This window comes from Hemisphaericaspora subhashii (assembly GCF_019202705.1).
Source record: "Hemisphaericaspora subhashii strain CBS 10753 chromosome Unknown scaffold3, whole genome shotgun sequence".
Classification (NCBI taxonomy): Eukaryota; Fungi; Ascomycota; class Pichiomycetes; order Serinales; family Debaryomycetaceae; genus Hemisphaericaspora; species Hemisphaericaspora subhashii.
The window spans coordinates 149,935-176,590 of NW_026057212.1; the positions used below are offsets into that span (position 1 = coordinate 149,935).

The 26,656-nt window shown below is 30.1% G+C and overlaps 12 protein-coding genes across 12 annotated transcripts; 6 read left to right on the plus strand and 6 right to left on the minus strand. All coding sequences in view use genetic code 12, as the record gives it.

Moving 5' to 3' along the window:
* Positions 1 to 469: 469 nt before the first annotated feature.
* On the plus strand, positions 470 to 835 carry J8A68_000940 (uncharacterized protein; the record flags this gene model as incomplete). Its single annotated transcript, XM_049410669.1, has 1 exon — positions 470 to 835. The coding sequence occupies one exon, from the start codon at positions 470 to 472 to the stop codon at positions 833 to 835; it is 366 nt and encodes a 121-aa protein (XP_049265770.1).
* A 91-nt stretch (positions 836 to 926) lies between these two features.
* Positions 927 to 1,355, plus strand: J8A68_000941 (uncharacterized protein; the record flags this gene model as incomplete). The annotated part of the gene is made up of 1 exon (XM_049410670.1): positions 927 to 1,355. One exon carries the CDS (start codon positions 927 to 929, stop codon positions 1,353 to 1,355), a length of 429 nt encoding a protein of 142 aa, XP_049265771.1.
* A 317-nt stretch (positions 1,356 to 1,672) lies between these two features.
* Positions 1,673 to 3,007, plus strand: J8A68_000942 (potassium channel family protein; the record flags this gene model as incomplete). Its single annotated transcript, XM_049410671.1, has 1 exon — positions 1,673 to 3,007. One exon carries the CDS (start codon positions 1,673 to 1,675, stop codon positions 3,005 to 3,007), a length of 1,335 nt encoding a protein of 444 aa, XP_049265772.1.
* A 5,582-nt stretch (positions 3,008 to 8,589) lies between these two features.
* On the minus strand, positions 8,590 to 10,854 carry J8A68_000943 (uncharacterized protein; the record flags this gene model as incomplete). Its single annotated transcript, XM_049410672.1, has 1 exon — positions 8,590 to 10,854. The coding sequence occupies one exon, from the start codon at positions 10,852 to 10,854 to the stop codon at positions 8,590 to 8,592; it is 2,265 nt and encodes a 754-aa protein (XP_049265773.1).
* A 2,076-nt stretch (positions 10,855 to 12,930) lies between these two features.
* On the plus strand, positions 12,931 to 13,977 carry J8A68_000944 (uncharacterized protein; the record flags this gene model as incomplete). The annotated part of the gene is made up of 1 exon (XM_049410673.1): positions 12,931 to 13,977. The coding sequence occupies one exon, from the start codon at positions 12,931 to 12,933 to the stop codon at positions 13,975 to 13,977; it is 1,047 nt and encodes a 348-aa protein (XP_049265774.1).
* A 212-nt stretch (positions 13,978 to 14,189) lies between these two features.
* Positions 14,190 to 14,963, plus strand: J8A68_000945 (gamma-glutamylcyclotransferase; the record flags this gene model as incomplete). The annotated part of the gene is made up of 1 exon (XM_049410674.1): positions 14,190 to 14,963. The coding sequence occupies one exon, from the start codon at positions 14,190 to 14,192 to the stop codon at positions 14,961 to 14,963; it is 774 nt and encodes a 257-aa protein (XP_049265775.1).
* Positions 14,964 to 15,026: 63 nt separating this feature from the next.
* Positions 15,027 to 17,591, minus strand: J8A68_000946 (putative zinc metalloprotease; the record flags this gene model as incomplete). The annotated part of the gene is made up of 1 exon (XM_049410675.1): positions 15,027 to 17,591. One exon carries the CDS (start codon positions 17,589 to 17,591, stop codon positions 15,027 to 15,029), a length of 2,565 nt encoding a protein of 854 aa, XP_049265776.1.
* Positions 17,592 to 18,034: 443 nt separating this feature from the next.
* J8A68_000947 (uncharacterized protein) lies at positions 18,035 to 19,309 on the minus strand (the record flags this gene model as incomplete). The annotated part of the gene is made up of 1 exon (XM_049410677.1): positions 18,035 to 19,309. The coding sequence occupies one exon, from the start codon at positions 19,307 to 19,309 to the stop codon at positions 18,035 to 18,037; it is 1,275 nt and encodes a 424-aa protein (XP_049265777.1).
* Positions 19,310 to 20,295: 986 nt separating this feature from the next.
* Positions 20,296 to 22,066, plus strand: PHR3 (1,3-beta-glucanosyltransferase; the record flags this gene model as incomplete). The annotated part of the gene is made up of 2 exons (XM_049410678.1): positions 20,296 to 20,469; positions 20,534 to 22,066. 2 exons carry the CDS (start codon positions 20,296 to 20,298, stop codon positions 22,064 to 22,066), a joined length of 1,707 nt encoding a protein of 568 aa, XP_049265778.1.
* Positions 22,067 to 22,168: 102 nt separating this feature from the next.
* J8A68_000949 (uncharacterized protein) lies at positions 22,169 to 23,638 on the minus strand (the record flags this gene model as incomplete). The annotated part of the gene is made up of 1 exon (XM_049410679.1): positions 22,169 to 23,638. One exon carries the CDS (start codon positions 23,636 to 23,638, stop codon positions 22,169 to 22,171), a length of 1,470 nt encoding a protein of 489 aa, XP_049265779.1.
* Positions 23,639 to 24,155: 517 nt separating this feature from the next.
* On the minus strand, positions 24,156 to 24,869 carry EXM2 (Exm2p; the record flags this gene model as incomplete). Its single annotated transcript, XM_049410680.1, has 1 exon — positions 24,156 to 24,869. The coding sequence occupies one exon, from the start codon at positions 24,867 to 24,869 to the stop codon at positions 24,156 to 24,158; it is 714 nt and encodes a 237-aa protein (XP_049265780.1).
* Positions 24,870 to 25,063: 194 nt separating this feature from the next.
* STE24 (zinc metalloprotease) lies at positions 25,064 to 26,577 on the minus strand (the record flags this gene model as incomplete). The annotated part of the gene is made up of 2 exons (XM_049410681.1): positions 25,064 to 26,470; positions 26,560 to 26,577. The coding sequence occupies 2 exons, from the start codon at positions 26,575 to 26,577 to the stop codon at positions 25,064 to 25,066; spliced, it is 1,425 nt and encodes a 474-aa protein (XP_049265781.1).
* Positions 26,578 to 26,656: the final 79 nt, after the last annotated feature.

Consider the following 26,656-nt stretch of genomic DNA (forward strand, 5'->3'; position numbering starts at 1 on the left):
TATAGTTTATAGTTTAGTTAGTCTTTATAGAGAAAGAGTGTAAGATACATATTTTATAACTACTAAGGTTACAGTAAAAGACAGAAACCAAAAAGATGTTTTTGCAGTAAAAATAAAACAATTAAAAAGTCAGTGAATAACCTGTCTCCAACTCCCAACTTGCAATTCTAATATAGTTATATGTCATGCTATGTAATAATTTGTGATATCTCTCTGTTTAAACTTTTAATAAGTAATTGTAATATATATCTATTGTGTATATTAAATATTGATATAATGTGGTATTACTTACTTTAATATTTTGCAACCTTATAATTTAATAATAAATTTCATATATTGGTATGTAAAGTAGATTGATATCAATACATACACATAAATATACATAAACACAGAGATATGTGTATAACTTGATACTCTTACAAACTATTTACTACTGATGTAATGGAGGTTATGTACTACTAATTACTTAATGTATAATGATTCTGTTGTGTTTAGTTCTACTACTGTAGAAGAACAAGAGAAGTTGTTAAAAGAGATTGAAGCTATTAAAGTAAAGTATAATATCATTTCATATCCAACTCCACAAGAAATTGTTAAATTGGAAATTAATCAATTAGATAAAAGTATTAAGGGGGATGAATTCCTTAAAAGAAGTCAAAATATTCAATTCATATTGTCAGAATTAATGAATAATGATAAATATGCTTCATTTAGACATAAAGTATTAAATGCTAAGGGTAAGAATAATGGTAATAATAAAGATGAAAAACATATTGTAAAGAATATATTAAGAAAATATGTAGTGGGGGTCATCGTTTTAATTAGTAATTCTTAGTTTCTATTCATATTTCCTGTTTACAACTTCTCTTATTTCTTTTAGGATAAAGTAAAACAAACTACTATGGTATAAACCCACATGCAAGGCAATGCCACCCACATCAATTAAATTTAGAAACAGTATTGAACGAGTCAAATCTCGAATTCAACCAGATGAATCATATTTTACAACTGTAAGTCATCAAGGATTACAAAGTTATCAAGACAAATTAACACCATTACTTCATCATAATTATGACATAGGATCCCACTCACCGTATCAGAAAACAAAACCACCAGTTACTCTTTCCAATGTTTTAGAAGTCCCTATTACTGCAATCATCGATCTTCGAATACGACCAGGTGAAGATTATTTCGTATTATGGCTCCTCATATCTTCATATTTCCCATTAATTGCTGCATGTTTAGGTCCATTGGCAAATATGGTTGGGATAATTTCTATAATGGAAAAATGGAAAGTTGATTTGGTACTGTTAGAAATGGTTAAAGATAATTATAAAGTTTTAATCATGAATTAAATCTCATTAGCGCTCGGTATCTTGGGAAATATCTCCCTATTAATGAATTTCTCAGGCACAGTCAAATATCTAATAAGTCAATGCATATCCATCGTATCCTGGATTTGTGCCTCGATATTCCTTCTCGGATCCTCATCACCAATAATCAATTCCATCACCCGGAACATAAATATGGCCGTACTGAAGGGTTTTATTGTGCAATCTTTACGGCATTCTTTTATTTCTGTTGTACTGTAATCCTATCGATAAATTTCATCGGTTATAAACTCAACAAATATCCCGCCACATTCAACTTAGACCACAAACAACGGACTCTAATGTTATTCACTATCCTATTCGCAATCTGGACAATCATCGGCACAGTGTCAATGGCCCACTTAATCAAGGAGATCTCATATGGAGAAGCATTGTTTTTTTGTATTGTCACATTCCTAACTATTGGATTTGGAAGTATTGTTCCCACATCAGCTGGAGGAAGATCGATGTGTATGATATTATCAATTGTTGGGGTGATCATAATGGGATTGATTGTAGCCACTTTACGTGCTGTTGTTTTATCCCTGGCGGGTCCTGCCATATTTTGGCATCAGATTGAAAAAGAGAGATTGAGGACTTTGACAAAATTGGAAAAACAAGGGAAGTGGTTGACTCCAGATCAAGCGTTTCATAAGATGAGAATTATCAGGAAAAGGGTGAAATGGAGACAGACTAATTTTAGTTTAGTATTGACAATTGTGATATTTATTGTGTTTTGGTTATTGGGAGCAGTTGTATTTTGGGTAAGTGAAGATAGTGGGGTTAATAATGATTGGACATATTTCGAAGCGGTATATTTCTGTTTTATGACCTTGTTAACTATAGGATATGGAGATTTTGTACCGACTACAAGTTTTGGTAAGATATTTTTCGTATGTTGGGCAATCGGAGCTGTTCCATTGATGACTATTTTAGTATCTAATTTGGGTGATAAATTATATGACTTATTTAATCATATGAGTTTTCTATTTCTGAAATGGGTATTCAAAAGTGGAGAGGAAGAATATGAAGTGAATCAATTTAAAAAGAATCAACAAAAAGAATATCAATCATCAACTGACGTTTCTACTGTGAATACAGAAATGGTTGAACGTGAAGAAAGAGATGAAGAAGAAGAAATGTCCACATTGGAAGAAGGCGATGATCCAAATGCAGTATTAAAGAATCTTTATGTAAAAGCTAATCCTCAATTTCAAAGAAAGTTAAGCATATTAAAGAACTCAACCATTAATAGAGTAAATGAAAAGAAAAAGATTCATGAAGATTTATTAATATTTCTTGAGAAATTAAAACCATTAATTACAGATTCAATTGAAAATCCATTTATGAAATACCTGCATAAAAAATGGAAAGAAATTTTAGAAGTTTTAGATCAGGATGAAATTGACGCAATTAATATTTCAAAGATTGAAAAGACTCCAGATGGGTTCTGGTTAAGTGATAATTCCCCCTTGAGATTACCTTTAAAAGAACCTAACTATCTTATTTTAAGAATATATTTTAAAATTGAAGAAAGTTTAAAAGATCTTGTTGATAATGAAATTGATACTTTAGTAAGATTGGAAGATTTTCATTCAAATGGTACAACATCAAAAGTAGAATTTTCTGATAATTAAATAGATTATAGAACCTTTCTTGTATATTACCATCATCTGCATATATTAATAATTAAATTTAATCTCCCCTAACCCTGTATTGATTATATCGTTATGACCTTTTACTAAATATAAATATTCAATTGCAAATTCTTCGCAGTTTTTTCTCGGTATATCTTTGAGATTTTTCTAGTTTCAATTTTGACTTCAGATGTCCCCCTGACAGTCTTATTATCAAGAATATTTATGTGATGACCCCGCCCCATGTGATTCAACAACGTGGACTCTTCGTCTATAGATAAACATTCAACCGTATCCACGTTATAGTTAGTATTTATCACCTCAGAGTCATAAGCATGTCTGCTTGCGACCAAACTTTTGTGTCCCAAGGAATTGCGAGAGAGAGTCCCCATACGTACAACAAGCTTCTAGGAAGAGGAACTTCAAGTTTGTATACTTGCATTTTTTTTTTGCAGCCAAAAACGCTTTATATAGTTCGGTTTTGCAACAATGGAAAAAAATCGTGAGCCGCAAGCTGGTTTTGTGTTATTCTCATTTATTTCTAATCTAATGTTATACTAGTGATTGTTATGCATCACAACTCTCATAGAAAGTTGAAAAGGTGGTTATCGTCAGATGGTTGTTTTCATTTATTCCTCAAAATATGTAATTTTAATAGTATATCAATAGTTTTGTTTATAACCTTTAGGGGGATTCTCCCATCTCCTTAAATATTCACTATCAATAACGGTAGGTATAGCCATAATTCTCAAATTTCGTGAAGTAAGCGGAAACCTGTCAGAACAAAAAGTTTGTAATGCCAACTAGTAATCTCAATAATTGGAAATTCGTATCCTTATATTATCGAGCTGGAACTGGCCTTGTGAAATCAAACCAAGCTCTCATAACAATTTCTTTCAACGGAATAAAATTGGCAAACTACAGTTGCTTCTCATCAAAGCTCGTAGGTATATTAACAATCTCGTGTTTTTGATAATTATGGTGAGGCTTTTGAAAATTGTACCAACAGTGATGGTTTGGCATTCGAGAAAATTAAAACACAGTATACATCTTCTCAAATTTCCTGATGAACTACTTGACAAAGTCCTCGAGTATTTGGAAAAAGAAGAACTACTTCAGATGAATATGGTATGCAGGCGATTTAATCATCTTGCTGGAAAATATTTATGGCATTCCATTTTCGTTTCTACTCCCATCAATGACGTAGCTATAGGAACACCTTGGGCAAACTATACGAATATTCCCCAGGATAGATTTATGGAATTATTAAAGTTGAAGAAACATCAAACTAAGTTTATGAAAAGACTAGTACTCGGACATATGAGTGTTGACTCTTTTGGTTGGTTTCGGAATTTGGTTTCCGAGCTTAAGGGGTGTCATATAGCTATTAGCAAGGTTTTTGAGTTGAAGCTTGTCAAGAAATTAAATCTTTTCAACCGTTCTTCACTGATGGGAGCTGGTGTTTGGTGGAATGAATTCGGGCATCTTGACGTAGCCATGATAAGAAACCCATACTATGATTTCACTCAATTCCATCTAATTAAAAGTCTCCGGATAGGTTCAGTTGACCACGACTTTTTAAATAATTTGGTGCCTAGATTAATTCTGTTGGAATCCCTTTCCATTACATTGCTGGAGAGGTTCAGGATCCAGAAAAAAATTCGTGTAACGACCCTTGAGATAATTTATAGCCGGCAATATATTGACTTTTCTGAGATTTTTGAGGTTCTGCGCTTGAAATCGTTGAACCTTGAGGGGCACCAGGTGGGTTGGTCTGATGCATTTCATGGGTTGGTATCAGTCACGTCTCTCAGAATGGATGGTACGATACGCAATTTGCCAAATTATTCTCTCCGAGAACTTCATTACCTTGGCGAAATACACCAGGGAGACTTCGATCACATACTCCGTCATCCAATAACTTATTTGACTTTGGATAGTTTGGGTCGGAATAGATGGCTGTGGCGGAAAGTAAAGAAGATAAAGCACAAATTCAAAGGGATGTCCTCTTTAAAAACATTGAAGATTGGTAAGATTAAATATCGTGTTGTTCAATCTTGTTGGGGTAATAAATACATTAGAATGACTATTGTACCGGATACGATAACTATTTCAATATTTTAAACAAAAGATTTCAAAAAGAAAGCGAACAAAGAAGTCATTGAACTTGTACTCTGAATATAATATGCAGTCAATGAAGTAAATACGAATTTAAAATAGAAATAACTCTAGTGTGCATTTGCAGCCAAAAAACATTATTTGGAGACTATACATTTAACAAATCAGCTTATCGTTTAGAAAAACAGACTCAAATGGATAAGTTCAAACTTTGGGAAACCGGCATTTTCAAAACAATTCTGCCCATTGCCAAAGGTTTCTCTGATGAGGACCAAAGTAGCAGATGTATTACATTCTTTCCCAAGAAATGATTATTTTCTGTATAATTTATGGATTGCGATTTTCATGACATAGAACCCTTTTAAAACCACCCTTCTCATCAGGATCGCTTTTCACGTTAATGAAGACAAAAATAAGCATAAATCCGTGCTTATGGTTGATGAGAGGGTGACATTTTCATTTTAATGCTAATAACCGTTCATCTTTATTCACGAACTGATTTTATTTTTAAAATATATATATCTATTTAGTAGCAACAGTACCCCATTCTATGGCGGAAGGGTAGTTTTAAGATTATGGAACTATGGTTAAAAAATTTAGGTAGAAAAATAAACTTATAGTTAAAAATCAAAATATTTGGGAAATTAACTGATCCCGTCAAAACTGTATATTTATACAACTGACTCCGTGACGGCAGGGAGAAATTTTTCATGCCACACCCGAATTCGTTACACAGATTTTCAAAATTTACTAGGAATGGATGTTAACTTCATTGGAAATGTAAGAAATATTGTATTCGAATCCAGCCTCGTTGTTTCAGAGGGTCATTTAAAGGAGGTTTTAAAGAAAGTTAGAGACGACTGCCAAATAATATTTTCGGAGGGTTCACTGCCATCCATTCTTAAAATTTTATGAGATCATGGTCTAGAAGCAAGCAAGCATGTTTGCATACCTATGTCGGGAGATTCCTTTTGACTAGTTTGAAGAATGGATGGCAGTGCACCTTCGGAAAATATTATTTGGCAAATATCTCTAACAAAAAGCTCCTTTAACAAGCCCTATGTAACAACGTGGCAGTTTTCAAAAACAATACTTTTTAGATTTCCAAGGGGGTTAACATTCATCCGTAGTAACCTTTGAATGTCTGAATGACGAATTTGGTGATGACCTGAAAAATTTCACCCTGTTGTGATCAGGTCCTTGTTACAAATATATAATTATGACGGGATCAGGGGCACCTATTTTCCAAATATTTTGACTTTCAACCATAAGTTGATTTTTATACCTAAATTTTTTAACCATAATTCCATAATCTTAATTTTACCACGATCAGTAATCGGTGACTGGGGCCCTAGCAACTCTAGTGAAGTTTGGATGCGTGTCCACATCTTATAACAAATGAACAACAGTTATCATGCCCCAACATGACCATGGTTGTAAAAAGCAAATGGCAAGTGTTGAAGTGTTGTGAGCAAACCACTAATAGAATTAAATCTTGTAGTTAGTAAACTGTATTTTAAACCAATAAAGAAAAACAATAGATTCAATTAAATTGGAAACGTACAACAAACTTTGAGGAAGAGTCACTTAGAATTTGTAAATATACTTTGTATTTGTTTTGCCACCACAAATTCTTAACAATTTACCAACCATCAAAAAAAAAAATTAAGTGAATCAGTGCTACTTGATCCAGCCGGTTGTTCAGTGGCAGAAACTGAATTAGACTTTTCGTAGTCGGCACCTTTTTGGTTTCTCTTTTTTGGAATACTTAATTTGTTGGCAGACATAGTAGTAGGGTTTAAAACGAAGAATTGATTGATTGATTGAACTTCACAAACTTTTATTCCATTTTCTTTTTTGGAGGATTTGGTAGATTATTTGTATCCCTTTAATTCTATTTTTTTTTTTGGCAACCATTTTGAAAGTTTCATGCATACCCCTTTGATTCTAATTTTAGAAAGTCATTATGAGGGATTTTGAATATTATGATTCTTGGATCGAAATTTACACTTTTTGAGGGATTTTAACTTTGGTTGCAAAATTTTGATCTCAATTATTTTTTTTTTTTTTTTGGAGGTAAAGTTTCAAATGTTGTTGTGATTTTTTGATTATTTTATTTTTGTAGGATTAACAATGGATCCTTTAAATAAATTTAATTTTCAATGATTTACATCCAGACTTTAGCAACGCTCTGGATTGGGTTAAGTCAGTTTCTGGCAACATTTGATTAGTAATGATATTATTTCAATAATAACCCTGTATACTGTTTTATTTCAATAATTATGATCTAATTAATTATTATTGTTCTGTAAGTAGTAAATTGAGTGGGATAACCAAATTTTGTATACCTTTGGACAATTCGTTATTGTATGGACCCATGTGACACTTTCGCCAATTGATATAATATGAATACATCTATTCTAATGGTAATCTAAACTAATATTAGTAGGTATATTTGAACCTTTATTTATTTTTCTCATCCATTTTGTGGTAGCTAATCACAATGATGATTTAATCTAGTTTCTCCACATTCTCAATTTAACCATTTCCTAATGTCGACTTTAGTAAACAATTATTTATTTTCAGTGGATTATTATTTTTGTCATCATACACTCTGTATGTAACCAAACTGTAAAACCTTTACTCTTGCATAAACAATGAAATCCCCCCTATGTTAATATTTTAAAGATCAATTGCTTGATCAGTTGTTCGTAAATAGTTAGGGACCCCCAATTTCATCCTTTGGGATCAATTGGTAGAAAACAGCTAGGTACCACCGATTTGTACTGTCGTGTACTATACGATTTTCTCATAAATTCACAGCATGTACTCTTCAACACTTGAATCAAATATTGGGAAAGGGAGTCATTCAATGACATACTCGATCACGGTTATTTATGCTAGTAGTGGTTTTAGACAATGTGACTCAATTCTTTGTAATTCTAAATCACCATGGAATGGAATTTTTCTTATTGAGTCATTTGCATAATTATACCGTAATCCATTCATTATTGGGAAATTCAATTGTCGTGTGAAACATTCATTTTTCTGGTTCTTGAAGACTTGGAATGTTTCAATACAACAACTAAGTTAGATTTTTAAAATTTTTGTTAATAATTTTGGTGTTTTCTTTGTTAACTTTCTGAACAAAATACTATTTTTTTAACGGGAAATAATTTTCTAAATATGTCAATTGTTTTTCTACAATAAAAAATATTTTAGGTGATTTTTTTTTTATTTTTCTTTTATTTTTTTGCAATTTGCAACAAATAATATTGTAGTTGCAACTTTGTCACCAAGATTTAGAATTGTCAAAAAAAAAAAAAAAAAAATTAAATGGTTCTGCATAAAAAATAAGTTTGTTTAAAAAAATATTTAAAGTAATATTAAAGTTCATAAAATACAATCTGTTTACTGGAGTGTAAATCTAACAAAACTGAAATTAAACACCACCGGTTTTTGCTTTAAGAAAAATTCAAGAAATTAACTCCTTCTTCATTAATATGCTCCTTAAGCTCCCGATCCAAGAATAGTTCAACCATATTTGGACAGGACGATTTTAGTTGGTCCACAAGAATTTGTATATCTGTCATTCCTTTATTTCCACGTAACCACAACTCTTGTAGTTGACTACACATCAGGAAGTTGAGTTTTTCGGCCATTCCCTTTAGTAGGATACTATTAGTAAGATTCAAGCTAATCAAAGATGATGGGAAATTTAACATGTTCCCCTGGTCTGACTCGAAATATTTAGTCATGTCCATGTATCCTCGAATACCATATCCTCTATGCTCGCTTTCGCTACTAAGTTTTTGCAAGTTTATTAGTTCTGAAAACACATTTGGACTGGAAAATGAGGAAATCGGATTGCCATCAAGACGTAAATATTGTAAGGACAATGGAAATGTATTGTTGTCTAATCGTGAAATTTTATTATGCAGTAAATCCAAAGTCACAAGATTCTTATACGCTCTCAAATGAAGTTCCTTTAAAGTATCCGATGTAATATGGGACCGTTTTAAATATAATTCCTTCATTTGTGAAGGGAATACGTTTACAGCCGCACCAACGAAACCATCGGAAATATTAAAAGAAACCTGTTCTACAGAATCAGGAAGCAGAAAGGTGGAATCATCTAAGTATTCAAACTTAGTATCTTTAAGCTGCACCAGTTTCAAGTTTGGTGCTTCAACTTTGACTTTTTTAAGTGACCAATAGCCATTTAATTCCAAAATCTTCAAACTGGATGGAAATTTAAATATAAATTCATCCATATCTAACCATCCAAATTTAAGTTGAACTAAATTTTCAAATTCAAGGAAGTTGATTGATTTAATTGGCTCATCAGCTTGTAGATTCATATTCTGCAACGATCTTGGAAAGGTGACGCCTTCTATTCTTCCAAGCAGTAAGCTTAAGTCAACAAGGGAAGAAGGAAACTTTGCAGCAGACCAATCCTCCTGCGGGTATCCATTCAGTTCCCATTCTTCATCCATCCCCCTCGTTTCACTTGTAATCGACAAAACCCTTAATGATTCAGGAAATATCAACAGGGCAGTATTATAGTAAATTTGATAAGTGTTGAGTAGGAGAACCCGTAAGTTATCCGGAAGACATAAGTTACCAGCCACAGTTGCAAATGGCTCCTCCGGTTCCATATGAACACATTCAGCAAAGAAATTTATTTCAAGTTTTTGTAGGCTATCAGGGAACGACGTTCTTTTTGAAAATACCTTGGTTTTTTCACATAGCTCACCATTTCCGATCCGTAACTCTTTTAGATTAGTGTATTGTTCTATACTATCAAAGCTTTCTATGTTTATTTCAATTTCCTCAAACGTGTTTCCTGACACATGTATTCGTTCGATTCCAAGAGGAAATTTAAACCTATCCAATCTATTCAAGGGATTGAAACAGTCAAAAACAATTTCTTTCAAATTTTCTAGATAGGAAACGTCCAATTTGTCGAAATCTTCAGTATATAGTTGCAAAAACTCTAAACTTAATGGTAAAGGAGGCAACGGGCTCTGGGATAATTCTATACGCACAAATCTTAATCTTTGCAAGTTTGGAAATAAACTGGGGAGATTCTCCAAACTGGGCCCCAGTAATTCAAGCACTTTGACATTTTCACCCCAACCTTGCTTGATAAGGTTAACAAGGAAATCATCAGTGATTTTATTGTCCAAAATCTTCCTGATATATTCTTTTGGGATATCGCAAAATCTTCCAATAGTGCTTCGATCGAATGAAACATCGATCCGTGGTAATTGATTTAATATGTGAGGATAATGTTTGTAAAGCCAATCCAACTGATCCACCAGACTGAAATGAACAATCTTAGGTCGAAATTTAGTTTGCATTTGCATAAATTGAACGAAATCATTCACTCTCCATGTCTTATATCTGCAAACTCTATTGCTACCACCCTTGTTAACTTGCATAAGAAACCTTGACAGGCGATCTGTATTAATTTCCATTCCTTCAAATGATTCATATCCTCTTGGACGTGCATACTCCCAACTGCTTGAATAAGGAGATCTAATCTCTATAACTAAATAAAGTCTATTTAGAGCATAATCTCCTATCAATGGTAAGTCAATACACTTTTCCAAATAATCATCAGGTAAATAGTAAATTATACGTTCAATTACTTCTGGGGGAATATCAAATAGTTTACTTGTCATTCTTTGCTTCTTTAACTGTGGTTGTCCGTGTTCTGCAACCATTCTGTATATTGTATGAGTTTCGAAATAGAGGGGGGCTTGGTTAGTTTATGAAACTTGAACAATTTAAAAATAAAAAACTAGCGAAGGTTATTTTTCAATTTGTTTCTTTACCCAATTGTAAAAATTTATTTAGCCTTTGTTGTATAAAAAAAAAAAACTTACGATTATACAATTTAAATTATGAACAACCAGAAGAATAAATGAATATTTTGTTTCGTTACCACAATGGAATTTAACTCCAATAAAAGAATAAAGAATGTTTTCTCACAGGATAAACATGTAAGTTACACAAAAAAGGGAAAATGTTTTATATATGGTGATTTAGAACTATTAATTCAATAAAAAGATTGGTATTGTTATTGTTATGATTATGATATTGTTGAGTGAAATATGACTAAGAGGGAATCATTTATAAATGTATGACAACCCCCCAGTGTATCGATTATTTATGTAATTAGTATCTAAATAAAATGATACAACTGTAAGTTAACCAGTAGCAGTGAATAAATTTTTCATTCTACGAGAAATCGTTTATTTCTTATAAAATTATTTATTTTTTTAAAATTGAACAAAGCCCAGAAAAAAAAAAAAATATTATACAATAGAATAATTAAATAATAAAATATTTTGTAAATATTTAAATAAAAAAATACTCATTAATTATTGGATTGTTACGGCCAAGTAGCTATGTCAAGATATAACTAGCTATTATATCTTGTTCTAGCTTCGTTGCCAGTAATGTTTCTTCTGGTTTTGTGTTATTTACTATTTATGTTTACCGTTTGTTTCCGTATTTCCGTATTGCCGTTAAATCCCTCAACGCCTCGATGGATTTCCCGAGAGTATAAATATGGTTAACTTTCCCACTTCTTTTTATATCACTTTCTTTTAGAATTAGGCATTTCTTTATCCTCATTTTAGACAAATGTCTCTATAGATTATATTACTTTAGTTTATCGCTACATAGGTGTGAAACCCCAAATATACACTAGCTGGTATCTAATAGCTCTTTATAATTTATACATGGATGATATAATTTGAAATAGTTCATGTTGATTGATGATACTTTCTAATAAAACAATATAAAAGAATGACGGATATACACAAATCATATAATGTAGTGCAAGTTCCTATAGCTACTTATCATTTTCACAAAGCAAGTTATCTTCTCTATTATACCATTAACCAGTATCAATCATATGTAATTAGTCCAGAATCCTTGCTAAATAAACAAAATCTACCCTGAAGTGCTCGGGGTTTGTTTGTAAAGCTGTAAATATTGGCTTATTTTAACTAGTAAACTAGTTAATACCATAGTTGCAACCCAGTTAGATTATGAATTGCAAGATTGGTTCTGATGCAGACTCAATCCATGTTGGTCTTCGTCACCATTTTACCATATATGTAGTTTTAATATACAAATACCGTTCTACTATCTAATTGGATGATCGTCTACTTCAGCTCAGATGAATCAAGAAACTATCCCTGGGAGGAGTGAACTTATCTTTTTTACGAACAAGATCGAATTGGATGATGGATGATGGGGACAGCAGTAACATCCAAAAATCAATTTGTTCAAACTAAGACATATTATTAGAAAAAAACTATTCTTAATCTACAGGTATATCCGATAGCCGGTTGTATACCAAAAGAAATTACAGAGATAGATACTCCCATACCATATTCTAATATGAGGATGTGTCACGTGACAATTGTTGGACTTTATAATTACAGTTAATCATAACTGTGATTATGAATTTAAAAATTGCCCTGGAAAGGGTAAGTTACTTTACTGGTGTGGTTAACCCTTGAATAATCATCTATTACATGAGGTTATAAAAATGTGATCTTATTTTGTGTAATACAATACAATTTATATAAATCTCCACATTTCAATAATTTATTATAATTTAACCGAGGTTAAACTTTTTGTTTGATTGGTTTTTAATTGATTGGAATTTGTTTCTTCAATTTTAAAATCATTTTTACAAACAGATTCATTTGTTTTCAAGTAATTGGGGATTACAAGCTTATCGACAAGATAAATTACATACAAATAATAGACAGTCAGCCAATATGGAATCATCAACATTATCATTAAGTAGTAGTAGTATTATTGGTAATAATAATAATAAACAAATTGAAGATGAATATAAATTAACATTAAAACATTTTAAGAATAAACAATTAATTAAATCATTTAAATTAATTTATAAATTATATAAACAATCATTTAATCAATTTAATAATCAATTAATAACAGAACAATTGTTTATCAAGATTATTAATTTATATCTTATTGAAATTGGTGTATTATTAAAACAACAACCACAGGATGAAGATAAATATCAATGTACCATAGCAATTAATTCAATTACTAGTAATGAATTATATAATCAATTAATTATGATTTATGGTGAAGAATTTATTCCTAATGAAATATTATATAATTATCATTTAATGTTAATTACCAATTATCAATTATTAATTAATGATAAATTAAATTATTTACAAGATTTAAATCAAATCATTAATAGACAACTGAATACTTCAAATGATAAGTACTTGAATAAACTTATTAATCTAATTGTATTTGAAATATTACCAACTTTTGATGAATTTAAATTAGCTGAACTGATTATTAATTCTTCAAATATATTCAATGAACAATCATTAATTAAATTAAATGAAATTAAACAAAATAAACAAAATATTTTAAAACAACAACAACAAGAAGAACAGCAACAACAGAAACAACAACAACAGGAACAAGAATTACTTAAACAACATCAAGAACAACAACAAAAACAACAAAATTTAAAATATAAATCATTAAAAGAAATTCAAAAACAATATCAATCACAGACAAGTGACGGTTCTTCTTCTATTATAAAGAATATTGAAAAAAGTCCAATTGAAGTTAATAAATTACATCAATTATCAAATAAATTAAAATATCTTATTAATTTATTAAAAGTTTATATTAAAGATAATTCTTTAATAATTATTATAATTATAATAAGTTCATTAATAATTTCAAAATTTATTAAATTAAATCGAACCAATATTAAACAAAAATTATTAGATACAATTAAAATGGCATTTAAATTTAGTTATATATAAGACAGTTACCCCTATCTATTCAATCCTTTGAATAATTGCAATATATAATTTATTTAATTTATTCATATAACATTCACGCGATATTTCATAATTAATAAGGGCGCGCTCGACTCTCTCATCTTCCCTCCCCCGGAGCTTTTAGGATCTGTAACTCTCATCATCATCATCATCATCATCATCATCCTTTATATTCCTGCTACCCACCATTAAATATGTCCTCACCCGTTCCACAACAAGGAATGTGGATAATAGGCTACGGTAGTCTCATCTTCAAACCCCCACCTCATGTCTCATTCAAACTCACAGGATATCTCAAAGGATTCATCCGGCGATTTTGGCAAAGTTCAAATGATCATCGAGGTACACCAAAATCACCAGGTCGAGTAGTTACTCTCGTATCATTATCTGATTTAAAACGATATGATAAATTTCATAGTGATTTACATATGTATGAATTGTCAAAGACCCATCAAGAAACTGACTTGTCACAAGAAGGTGAAACGACAAGTAGTGAAATCTTAGATATTACTCATCATATTTCTCAACTAACTGAAGAAGATTTAAAAGTTTGGGGAGTAGCTTATTATATCGCTCCGGAAAATGTACAATATGTGAAAGAATATTTGGATATTAGGGAACAAAATGGATATTCTACCCATCTTGTTCCATTTCATATCTTGAATATTGAATCAGTTGAAAGTAGTCCATCAACATCAATCATGAATGAATTATCTCAAGATGAAAAAACGGGGGATTATTATATTGAAAGTATGATATATATAGGCACCATTGATAATGAAGCATTTGTCGGTCCGGAATCAATTGAAGATACTGCCAAGGTGATAAAAACTTCCCAGGGACCAAGTGGAACTAATGTTGAATATTTACAATTATTAACTAATGCAGTTAGAGGATTAGATCCAAGAATTCATGATTATTATTTAGAAGATTTATGTAAATTAATAGATATCCCATCATTAACTTAATAATAATAATAATAAAAAAAAATCGTAATAATATTAAATATACACACTCTAATTGTAACTTACCTAACTATTCAAATTCAAAAACTCCCTGGCAGCTTCAGCAAAAGTATTAGCCAATGAATTAATTTCATTCTGGATCTTGCCCCCATCCGCACCCATTCTAATCATTTCCCTAATCTCCGGGAAAGTATTCCATTCATGTGTCTTATCATTCAATGGAGTTCCATACCCCATGCCAAATAATCGATTCAAATATCCCGGTCTTACCAATTCACTACCTTGATGACTCAGTTGGGGAGTAATAAATGGTCTTAAGAATTTATTATTAAATACCAACATATTTTCATTCCATTTCCAACGAGTTAATGCATATAAACTAGGTTCGGCCCCATTTGAATTAGCAATAAATCTTGTCCATTCAAATCTCCATTTTTCATATTTTTGGCCATTATCTTTAAGAATCAGATTTGCTTTAAATAATGGTTCAAAATTAAGTTGGGAATGAGATGATTGGGCATATGATTGTAGGTCTTTAATTGAATGGTCTAAGGAATTGGATAATTCTTCAAATGAATAAGGTATAAGTGGATCTTCAGCAAATTTAAGTATTACTCTAGCTAATAATTCAACAATTTGTGCATGTTTTGTCATACGACTATTACTACTATCACCATGGGAATATTTAAAATATGACATATCATCAAAACATGAATTCTTAGGATATGTTTCATCTCCTACGAATTTAATTTCTAAACTTGGAATATTAAGTAAATTAATAAATGGTAAATAATTTTTAAATTCCATAAAATTATTATCAATTGTTAATTCTTTCAAATCTCCATGATATGAATTATGAAATAATTCATATAATTCACCACTTCTAAATTTTGAAAATTCCCCCTTTATAACCCCTTGAAGAAAAGGATGAGCATTAATTTGTAATTTATCTCCCGAAACTAAATCAGATAAATCAATATATAAATATCCTTGTTTTGATAAGATTTCTCGTCTATTTTCAATCCATTCAGAACTTCCAGCTAAATTATATTCTCCACCATCAAATGATATAAAATATATTGATCTTGTTGGACTCCATTGAAATTTCCGTTGTAATGATGTGAAAATCTTAATTAATTCAAGTAATACAATTGATCCACCATTGGCAATAGTTCCATCACATAATGAATCTCGATTGGCACCAATAATCACCGCTTTATCATTTTGTTCCCGACCTTCAATTGAACCAATAACATTCCAAATTGGATGTAATTCACGTATAGTATTGGTTATTTTCAATTGTATAGTAAGATCAGATTCATCATTCCCACTATAGGTCCCATCAGGAAATTTAAACCCCTTGTTGTTGCCCAATTTTTTGATCAAGGCTTGTCCATCTTTATTTGAAATTGGGATAGTGGGTATTTTTGGAGTAGTTTGAGATTTTTCCCAAGATAATCTGGTAATATATCCATCTTCTGAAGACCAACCTGGAGTTAATACATCACCAGGAGAAATTCTCGTTAATCCAACATTTTCACGAATTATAACATCATCATGTTCAATAGTTTCCATGTAACTAAATGGGATATTGAATTTTGGAGATATGAAAATTATTGCTTTTATTCCTTTTGATTGAGCTAATTTAACTTTATTTGATTCAGGAATTCCTCCACCATATTTAATTAATGCGATTTTATCCCGATAATTTATATTATTTGAATCAAGTGATTTATAATCTTGATGTAATCCATAATTTAAATAAATATATTTTAGATTAATTTCTTCAGTATTTAATGAATTCGGCATAAATGCAAAATTTTCCAATTTGGAACCATCAGATTCATATAATTTTGCTGTGAAACTTCCATCAGATAATTTAATATATGTATCATCGGGATTTTTACTTGGATAATTTATTAAACTTTGTAATTCATTAAATTCAACATTATGAATTCCATTATTTTTCATTGATTGTTCAATATATTTAGCTAATGTTAAATCACCTTTTGTACCACTTATATGAGATATTGAACTAAAATATTGTAAATTATCCTTCATTAATTCTGGATCAATATAATTATGAATAGCATCTTGTAATTTATTAATATTATAAAGTTTCCCCGTATTAAATGATGATCCTCCTCCACCACTTGAACCTTTAATACTATCATTTGTATTATATTTTGATATGAAAAATATTAATGTCATTATAAATGTAACATATAATAATCGTTTAACAACTAAAGGATTACCTAATTTTAATATTGATTTTTCATATTGTAATTGGAAATATTTATAACCTTCATAAATTGGTTCAATTAATTTATTAATTGGATTTATAATATTATTATTAATAAAATTATAAATAATTAAAATTCTACTTTGAGGATGTAATTGATGAGTGTCATAATCAAAATAACTATCATCTATTTCAAATTGTTCTATGGGGGGTGTATTACCAGTATTACCAGTTGTTGTTGTATTGCTATCAACTAATTCATCATAAGTTGGTGGACTAGACGGGAGTGGATGTTGGATTGAGGATATACTATTAGATATACGATGATATGGTTGATTATCCCGTGTGCTACTACTACTTCTATTGTTGCTATTAGTAGTAGGTGACATGGTGACTATGTGTGAGTGAGTGTGTATATTTATGTAGTGATTGTCTAATGGGGGTTATTCTAGTAATGAGATGGCTATAAGTCCCTAACAATAAGAAGTAAAGTGTGTTGTAAAAAGAAAGAAATTTATTTTTAGATTTTTTAAGATTTTGTGTGTTGGTTTCATTTACAACCCAAACGAATTTACGGTTGGGATACGACGAAGAAAGATTCCAGGCTGAGTAAGTATCCAATGGTAATACCATAATCTACATGACACAGGATATGTGACCAATAGACATATAGTACTACAGATACAATAGAGAAAAAACTACTACGGGACCAACCACTATGGTGATAAGTAACGTTTTTGCAACCCACTCTAACGAGCGTACTTTTATTAAGTAAAACTAGTTAACTACTCTATCTATCTAGCTTTTGATAAGTCCATGTAAGTCCCATTGTCTACAACTTACCAGTTGGGTTTTGTTGTTCTTGTTCCCTCTTTGACTTATTAATCGCTTGATAAACATATGATTCAAATTCTTGATAACCAGTAAAGGCATATTCATCCAAAAATGGTAATAATTGTCCAGCATATAATCCACATACTTTATTGTGGAAATCTAGCCAATAATATAAATTACCTAACCCACTCCAATATAAACACCCTTTAGGTCTACCACTCTTTAAATCATTCATATTAATTGCATTCCCAGTTAACGACCAACCATCTTTTACATAAGATTCATCTTCATTATGAGACATACCTTGAAATTCAACATTAACATGACCAGGCATATGATTTTCAATCGCCCATTTAACAGTTGATTCATTAAGAATACGTTTCCCACTATCGGGACTATATCCATAATTTAACCAAACTCTTAATAATTTAAGATAATCTCCAACAGTACCTAAACATCCTTGTCCTCCTAAATCCAATATTGGATTTGGATGAATTGGAAATCTTTTCATTAATTTAATTGAATCATCAGTATTTCTATAATGAACTCTAACTAATTTACTTTCATCTAATAAATGGAATGTACAACTTGTCATTCCAATTGGATCAAATACATATTCTTTTAAGAATTCACCCAAAGGTTTACCTGATATAGCTTGGACTATAAATCCTAACCATTCATAACTATGTCCATACATAAAATCACTACCTGGTTCATGAACCAATGGAGTCTTTTTATTACTGAAAAATTCTCGAGGAGGATTAATTGGATCCATCTTTTCTCCCTTGGTAATTAATTTATGATATTCAGCATTTATGAATCCATATGAAAATCCAGATAAATGTAATAATAAATGACGAATAGTTATTGGTACTTTAGGTTTTCTTGGTAATTTGGTATATTGACCTTGTTTATTAACAGTACCAGGATCAACAATTCCAATTAATTCGATTTCTGGTAAATATTTATAACATGGTAAATCAAGTGATAATTTTCCTTGTTCATACAATATTAAGATTGCCATTGCTGTCATGGTTTTAGTACATGAAAATAATGAAAATATTGAATCATTATCAATGGTTGATTCTGGATCTTCTAACGAACGTACTCCTTTACTATTTAAATATAAGGTTTGCTTATCATCACTAACTCCAATACAAATAGCTGGTGCAACTAATGGAGGTTTACCATTTTCATTATAAGTTGTAAGTTTATTAATTAATGAATCAATATTTGATTTTAATTCTGGTAATTGTTTTCTTGTAATTGACATTGTCTGTTAATGGATCTTATTCTAGAAAGGGAATTGTAATATTATAATCTTCAACGAAAAGAAGACATACACATCTATATAAACAAGGTAGTAATTACAAAGTGGAGGTGTAGTTTAAATTATACCTTGCGCTAATACAGTGGAGAAATTAGAAATTTTTAGCACAAGACAGAAAACAATGGGGGGTTCTTTTGCAATTTAACCGAAATAATGCCGAGTGTTGATAATTTATTTATTGGAACATAATCCCGTTATACAATTTCCACGGAAATTTTCATACATTGTCCGGAAGACACTAACAAATAAATACATTAATTGATGTATTTGGTTTCATTATCATAAGGAAATCATTCTCCCTACTGCAAGATAAAGAATTTGTAAAAAATTTATCCCTTATCATTTCTCCACTCCTACTCTGTTAACATATGCTAGTACGGAGTCAATCCCCACCTAGGTTAGTAGAGTCAAAATTATCACGTGAACAACACGTTGTATATCCAAACGGGTTTGCGTATTATCACTTTTGGGTATATATAAAGAAGAAAGCTTAGCATTTAGATTCTGTGATTCAGTGTGTAGGATACGAAATAGGCAATTGGATCCCAATTTTTTAATAGTTAAGTTTGTGTAATAATAATAATTAGTTTTTGTTCTTCTGTGGTAGAATTGTAAACAATTCAAAGTTTGAATATCACTCTATCTAAGGTACATTCAATTCTTTATCTGCTAAAGTACTTTTAGTTAGATACATATATATGCAGATTCATTCTAGAGAGAATGGTCAGTTTATATGTAATTAGAGACGTAGATTTCTCTCCCATGTATTAGAAACAAACCTTGTTATTTTTTGGGTGCAACTAATTTTACCAGAGAGAGAAGAAAAAAAAATGATTGCAAAAACTGGGAACTTTACAATCACCAAATTTATCATAGTTTAACCATCTTCCTTTCCTCAAACTCTAATTCACAATATCTCAAATCTACTAATGAACTTATATACAAGATCACACTACCCTACAACAACGCCAAACACCACATTCCCTTCAAAATCTATCATCATATTACTATTAATCATAACAATCATAAATCAAGTGGGCGCTTATGTTCATCCAATAACAATTCATGGTCATTTCTTCGTTGATAGTATAACCAAGGAACCAGTATGTATCTATACCTACATGAATATGAATAAAAGGATTTCTCTTTACTAACTCAATTATCTAGTTTTATATTAAAGGAATAGATTATCAACCGGGAGGTTCATCAGCAGTATCAAATCATAAAGATCCATTATCCGATCCTAAAAAATGTGCTCGTGATATAATATTATTTCAAGAATTAGGTATAAATACAATCAGAATATATTCTGTAAATTCAAATTTAGATCATGATATCTGTATGACAATGTTAGCATCTGCTGGGATTTATTTAGTACTTGATGTTAATTCTCCATTGCCTAATCATCATTTAAATCGTTATGAACCTTGGACAACTTATAATTTATTTTATTTAGAAAATGTTTTTAAAATAGTGGAACAATTTAGTCATTATAATAATACTTTAGGTTTTATTGCTGGGAATGAAATTGTGAATGATCCAACTTCTGCCAGTGTTTCACCAGTATATATAAAAGCCATGATTAGAGATATTAAAACCTATATTCAAATCAATTCTCCAAGACAAATTCCTGTGGGATATAGTGCCGCAGATGATTTGAATTATAGAATGTCTTTGGCAAAATATTTGGAATGTAGTAATGATAATCCTAATGAATCAGTTGATTTCTATGGGGTTAATTCATATCAATGGTGTGGTGAACAAACTTTTTATAGTAGTGGATATAATATCCTAGTTGATGATTATCGAGAATTTACAAAACCAATATTTTTCAGTGAATATGGATGTAATGAAGTCTTACCCCGAAATTTCGATGAAGTTCCAATATTATATACAAATGATATGATTGATGTTTTCAGTGGTGGTTTAGTATATGAATTTACTCAAGAACCAAATAATTATGGATTAGTTGAAATATTATCAAATGGTGATGTTAAATTATTACGAGATTTTGTTCAATTAAAGAAACAATTTGATAATTTACCTGATTTAGATTATTCATTCGTGGTAAATTCAATGAAATCAAATGCAAAACAAATTCAAAATAAATTAAAACAATATAAATCTTCAATACCAAGATGTGAATTAAGTTATACCAATTTAGATGTTTCATTAGGGTTACCTAATTCATTAGCAGAAAATTTAATTGAAACTGGAGTTAGAGTTAAACATGGTTCATTTATTGATTTAAAACAACTGGATCTTGAAAGTAAATATAATATTTATCAAGTTAATGGGGAAAAATACCCAACCTATAATTCAATTGATATTTTGATAGATATTGATGATCCTGAACATCTGCCAAAAGAACAGCACGATCATTGGGAAAATCCAGGAAAAGGTCATTCATCAACTATCATCCCCACTAGCACTCCTACTACTAGCACAATCACCGGTCATAAGAAAGCTAAACATACACAGATTATCGTTGGAAGTAGTACGTATCCTGAAGATATTTCTTATCCATCAGAAGAAAATACTCCTCCTCCAGGTGGAATAGATGTAGGGGGTGATTATGAAAATAAACCAATATATGATGAGGTTGATGCGGATGATGATAGGGTCAGTAATGGATTTATGGCCGTGGTTCAAAAAGTAGCCAATTCATTCAAAAAGCTATATTCTAGTCTATTTAATTAAATTTTTCTCTGTATAAGGAAAATATACGTATTATTATCTATTAGTTAACCTGCATGTCTAATCTCTTCCTCTGTCCGTCTTTGCTAATTTTGTATGATTATTTTATTCATGGTGTGTATTGTATGATGCAGAATTATAAAGCAATTTATGTTTCCTATTAAATATTTTAATTGAATTATGATTATTAATTTCTAATTGTGACAATAATACCTTCCATTCATGATTAGATAATGTATCTATAAGTTTATCTCTCAGTAATTGTTCTTTATGACCACATTTTATACATGTCCTAACTTTTTTCAATGATTCCTTTAACACGATTGTAAGTTTCGATATTTCACTAATATATTTCATAAATGTTTCAAAATTATCCGTGGGAGGTTCTACCCAAGAATCAACATCACTTTTATCGTCTTCTTGTTTTAAATATTCAAATAATCCAAAATTCGTCAATGTAATATTAGTTACATTCTTATACCCACCTAATCTTCCACATATAATTTTAAAAAATGGATTAAATTTCCCAAAATTGAATTGTTGTCCATCTAAATAGAATAAACTTGAATTCATATCAATACAAATATGATATAATTTGGAATTATTCAATTTTATATAATCAATTAATGATAAACAATTATCATTGGTGATATTTTTCAATTCTAATTGAGATACATTATGAAACATGGGGTTGGGTATTGGTTTTGATTTGGGTTTTTTGAATGAATTGGTATAATTACATGAGTCAAGTATTAAACTTTCAATATCAGCAACATGGGGTGAAGCCGTTGTATCGTTGGATAATATTGATTTCGTATCATCAATTATAAAATTAATTAATTGTAATTGATGTATCACATTGAAATGATTACAAATTAATGAAATATGAGAATATTTCAAAGGAATTGACCAACCTGATTGAGTCTTTAATATTAATTTCTCTAAACTTCTCTTTGGTTTTGGTAAGGTGGTTTTCTTATTTCTTAAGAATCTTGATATTACTTGTTTTTGATAAGGTTGTTGAATATTATCAGGAAATTGGAAATCAGGAGAAATTTCATTTATAATTAAACATTTTAATCCAAATGATTCCATAAATAATTTATTTAACGATTGAACAAAATCATCATGACTTATTTCATTTGGTGGTCTAATTACTTCTATTTGATAACTACCAGCAATATTTGATTTATAATTTGATGAACCAGCTCGTTTAATTTGTGGATTATTAAATTCAACGGTTGTTAAGTAGTTTATCTTATTACCACCACTGCTAGTACTGTTTGATAAATGATTATTAGCAAATGATTGAAATTGTTTAGTGGTTGTAAAATGAATTTTATTATATAAGAAATATTTATTAATAAATTGATTAAATCGTTTACAAGTTAATGAGATTGAAAGTAAATCTCGTTGATCCAATTGGTTAAATATTAATAATAAGATTTCAAATGGTAATGAACATAAATGTAATTGAGGATATTGAATATTTGAAGATTTCTTGGTATTATTGTTACTATGAAATGATGATAATAAACCACTTCCTCGTTTACCTATTAATTGATATTTCTTCATACCTTTTGTTATCTTACTCTTCTTATGGGTATCACACACACACACTCTGTTGCTATATATATATATATAAGAGTATCTAAATGTGTTATAAATGTAAAATGAAATTCAGTTTCATACCCCGGGGAAATATAATTTCAAAATCTCATTGCAGCCTTTTTTGTGCAAACTATTTCTTAGTGTAAATTTAATTACTCACATGAATTATGAAATCTACACATTCGTATATTTATTTTTATAAGGCGAGATCTTTGTAATATGGTAGCATTGCTAGGATATTCTTATATTGGTAGCACTGCCATCATAATCTATTCTAGTTAAAGATATAAAGAAGTATACACACGACCATCATCTATTGCATATGATACCCTGATTCTCCATTATTTAGTATTATACATAATATCTTACAATAACTTTACACTGAAAGGTAGTAATTTGGTAGCTCTGCTATCTTTTTTATGCCCATAGGTACGACTACATAGTACACACCCAACCAATGATTCCCATTCTCCCCTAGCAGCTATATATATCCAGTTCTTTTATATCTATGATTCATTTCATCATAAGCTTGTCTCATTTGTACATAACCTAAATGAATCTTCCCCACAAAATGATCAGCCAATCTTCTATCATTATCTAATCGAGATAAATACGCTCCACATCCTTCACATACTTGTAATTTCTGTTGTGATGCTTGACCAACATTCTCAACTATATTTCTTGCCTGTTGAGCTAATTTATTCCTCTTGTCACATAATTCATTCAATTTAATTGATTGTTCCAATACTTTCATTGATTGATTGGTTGAAGTTAAGAATTCAATTTCTTGAATCATTAATCCAATGGTCATATCTACATCATCTAATTCTTTAGTCACTTTTTCAATTTTAAGTTTCTCCTCGGGGGTATGTTCTAATCTTTTAGTAGCAATGGCAATATTTCGATCTAATTCATGAATATATGATTGTAATTGTTTATAATAATCATATTCTAATTCAGGAAACTTTTCACCTAATTTCTTAGTACGATATTCATATTCTAATTTATGTTTTTGTAAATGTAACATTGGACATTTACCTAAATCTTGTTTAGTACCAATAAATAAATCATGGGGACATGTTCCAACTAAAAAACTACGACACACTTTTGGATTAGTCATTTCTGGATCTTTACGTCGTATGGATGTTTCTTTACCCATTAAACTTTCAAGTACAATTCTCTGTTGTTCCGCCATTTGTGTTTTGTTATATTGTTTCAGTTATATCTATATCTCTCCCTATGACTTACTTATAAATTATAGATTGGTCTTCTATGAGATGATGATGATGAGTAGAAAAAATCAACTATCGCACACTTGGTAGCACCGCGTTATATTACAGATTTATATAGAGATAATTATGTTATAAAGCTATTTATAAATATATTCATCTAATCAGACTTCTCTTCTTTCTTTTCTTCTTCTACCTTTTCTTCTTCTACCTTTTCTTCTTCCACCTTCTCTTCTTCCACCTTCTCTTTCTTCTCAATTGAAATCTTTTCCGTTGAAACATATCCCATAGCATCTAATCTTTCTGGTAAAATAGGATGAGAATGATGATAAGAACTATATAACCAATCAGTAATCATTCCTGATAAATTTTCATGACAAAGTTTAATTAAAGCTCTACTTAATTCTTTATCATATCCACAATCAACTGCATATTTATCAGCTTCATATTCATGTTTTCTTGAAATCAAATGTTGTCCAAATGTTAAAATACATTCCATTGGTTGAAAAATATCATTAAATAATAAAAATCCAATTAAAATTGGTTTTTCATTAATGAAACCAAATGAATTATATAATGAATTATTATGAATAAATGATGAAAATATTGAAAAAATAATGAATAAATGACCTTGACTCATAATTAACATTTTTGGTAAATGATTTAATTTCCAATGACCAATTTCATGAGCTAATACTGCAACAGTTTCTTCAGTACTATTATGTTCAATTAAAGTATCAAATAAAACAATTTGTTTTGACCATGGTAATCCGGTGAAATAAGCATTTGAATGAGATGAACGTTTTGAACCATCAATTACAAATAATTTAGTTAATGGGAATTTTTGTTGTAAAGCTAAATTTTCAATTGCAGTTTTTAATTCACCATCTTCTAAAGGAGTAAATTTATTAAACAAAGGCATAATCAAAGTTGGAATAATCGTCATTGCTACTAAATTAAGAACCAATACAAATCCCATAAGATAAAAGATAAATTGATCACCATAATAATCAATAATCTTCAAAAACGCAGCAATACAAGGAGAACCTAAAACAATACTAAGACCAATAGTTTTGATCGTATCAGTAATCCATAATTTCATTGTCAATTTATTAAAACCAAATTTCTCTTCTAAAACAAAATTCTGATAATAAGTCAATGGAGATCCAATAATTGTAGTCAAGATTTGGGAAGTGAAAATAAAGAAAATAGAATGAGTAATAACCCCACCCCAAGCTCTTGGTAAAATAGAAGCACATTTAGCCATCAAAACACCACTGAAAGACCATAATTTAGGTAATAAATCATATTTAATAACAATAGCATTTTGAATTAATCCAAAAGTTGAAGAAAAGAATGAAAATTTAGATTTTGCTCGGGAATATTCTTGTGATTTATCAAAGGTTTCTTGATCAACTTCTTTCTTGATTGACGCTGGTGGTGATCTCTTTTGGAATACTTGATATTGTCTATAATCTAAATAAGTTTCAAATAAGAATTGTCCAACTGTAAATCCAAGAATAACAGTTTTCCAATCAATATTGGAATTATCAGGAAATGAAAAAGTCTGGAATTTTCTGTTAGTAATAAACTCAATTGAATAATAGGTGCCCCATTCGTTCAATTGGTTGGACATGGTAGATAGAGACTACATACTTCAGTTAATGATATCATCTTTATCTCTTGCTTTTTGGTATGAAAAAGAATAAAAGATTCAACAAATTGACAGCAAATTGAAATATTTTTTTGGGGA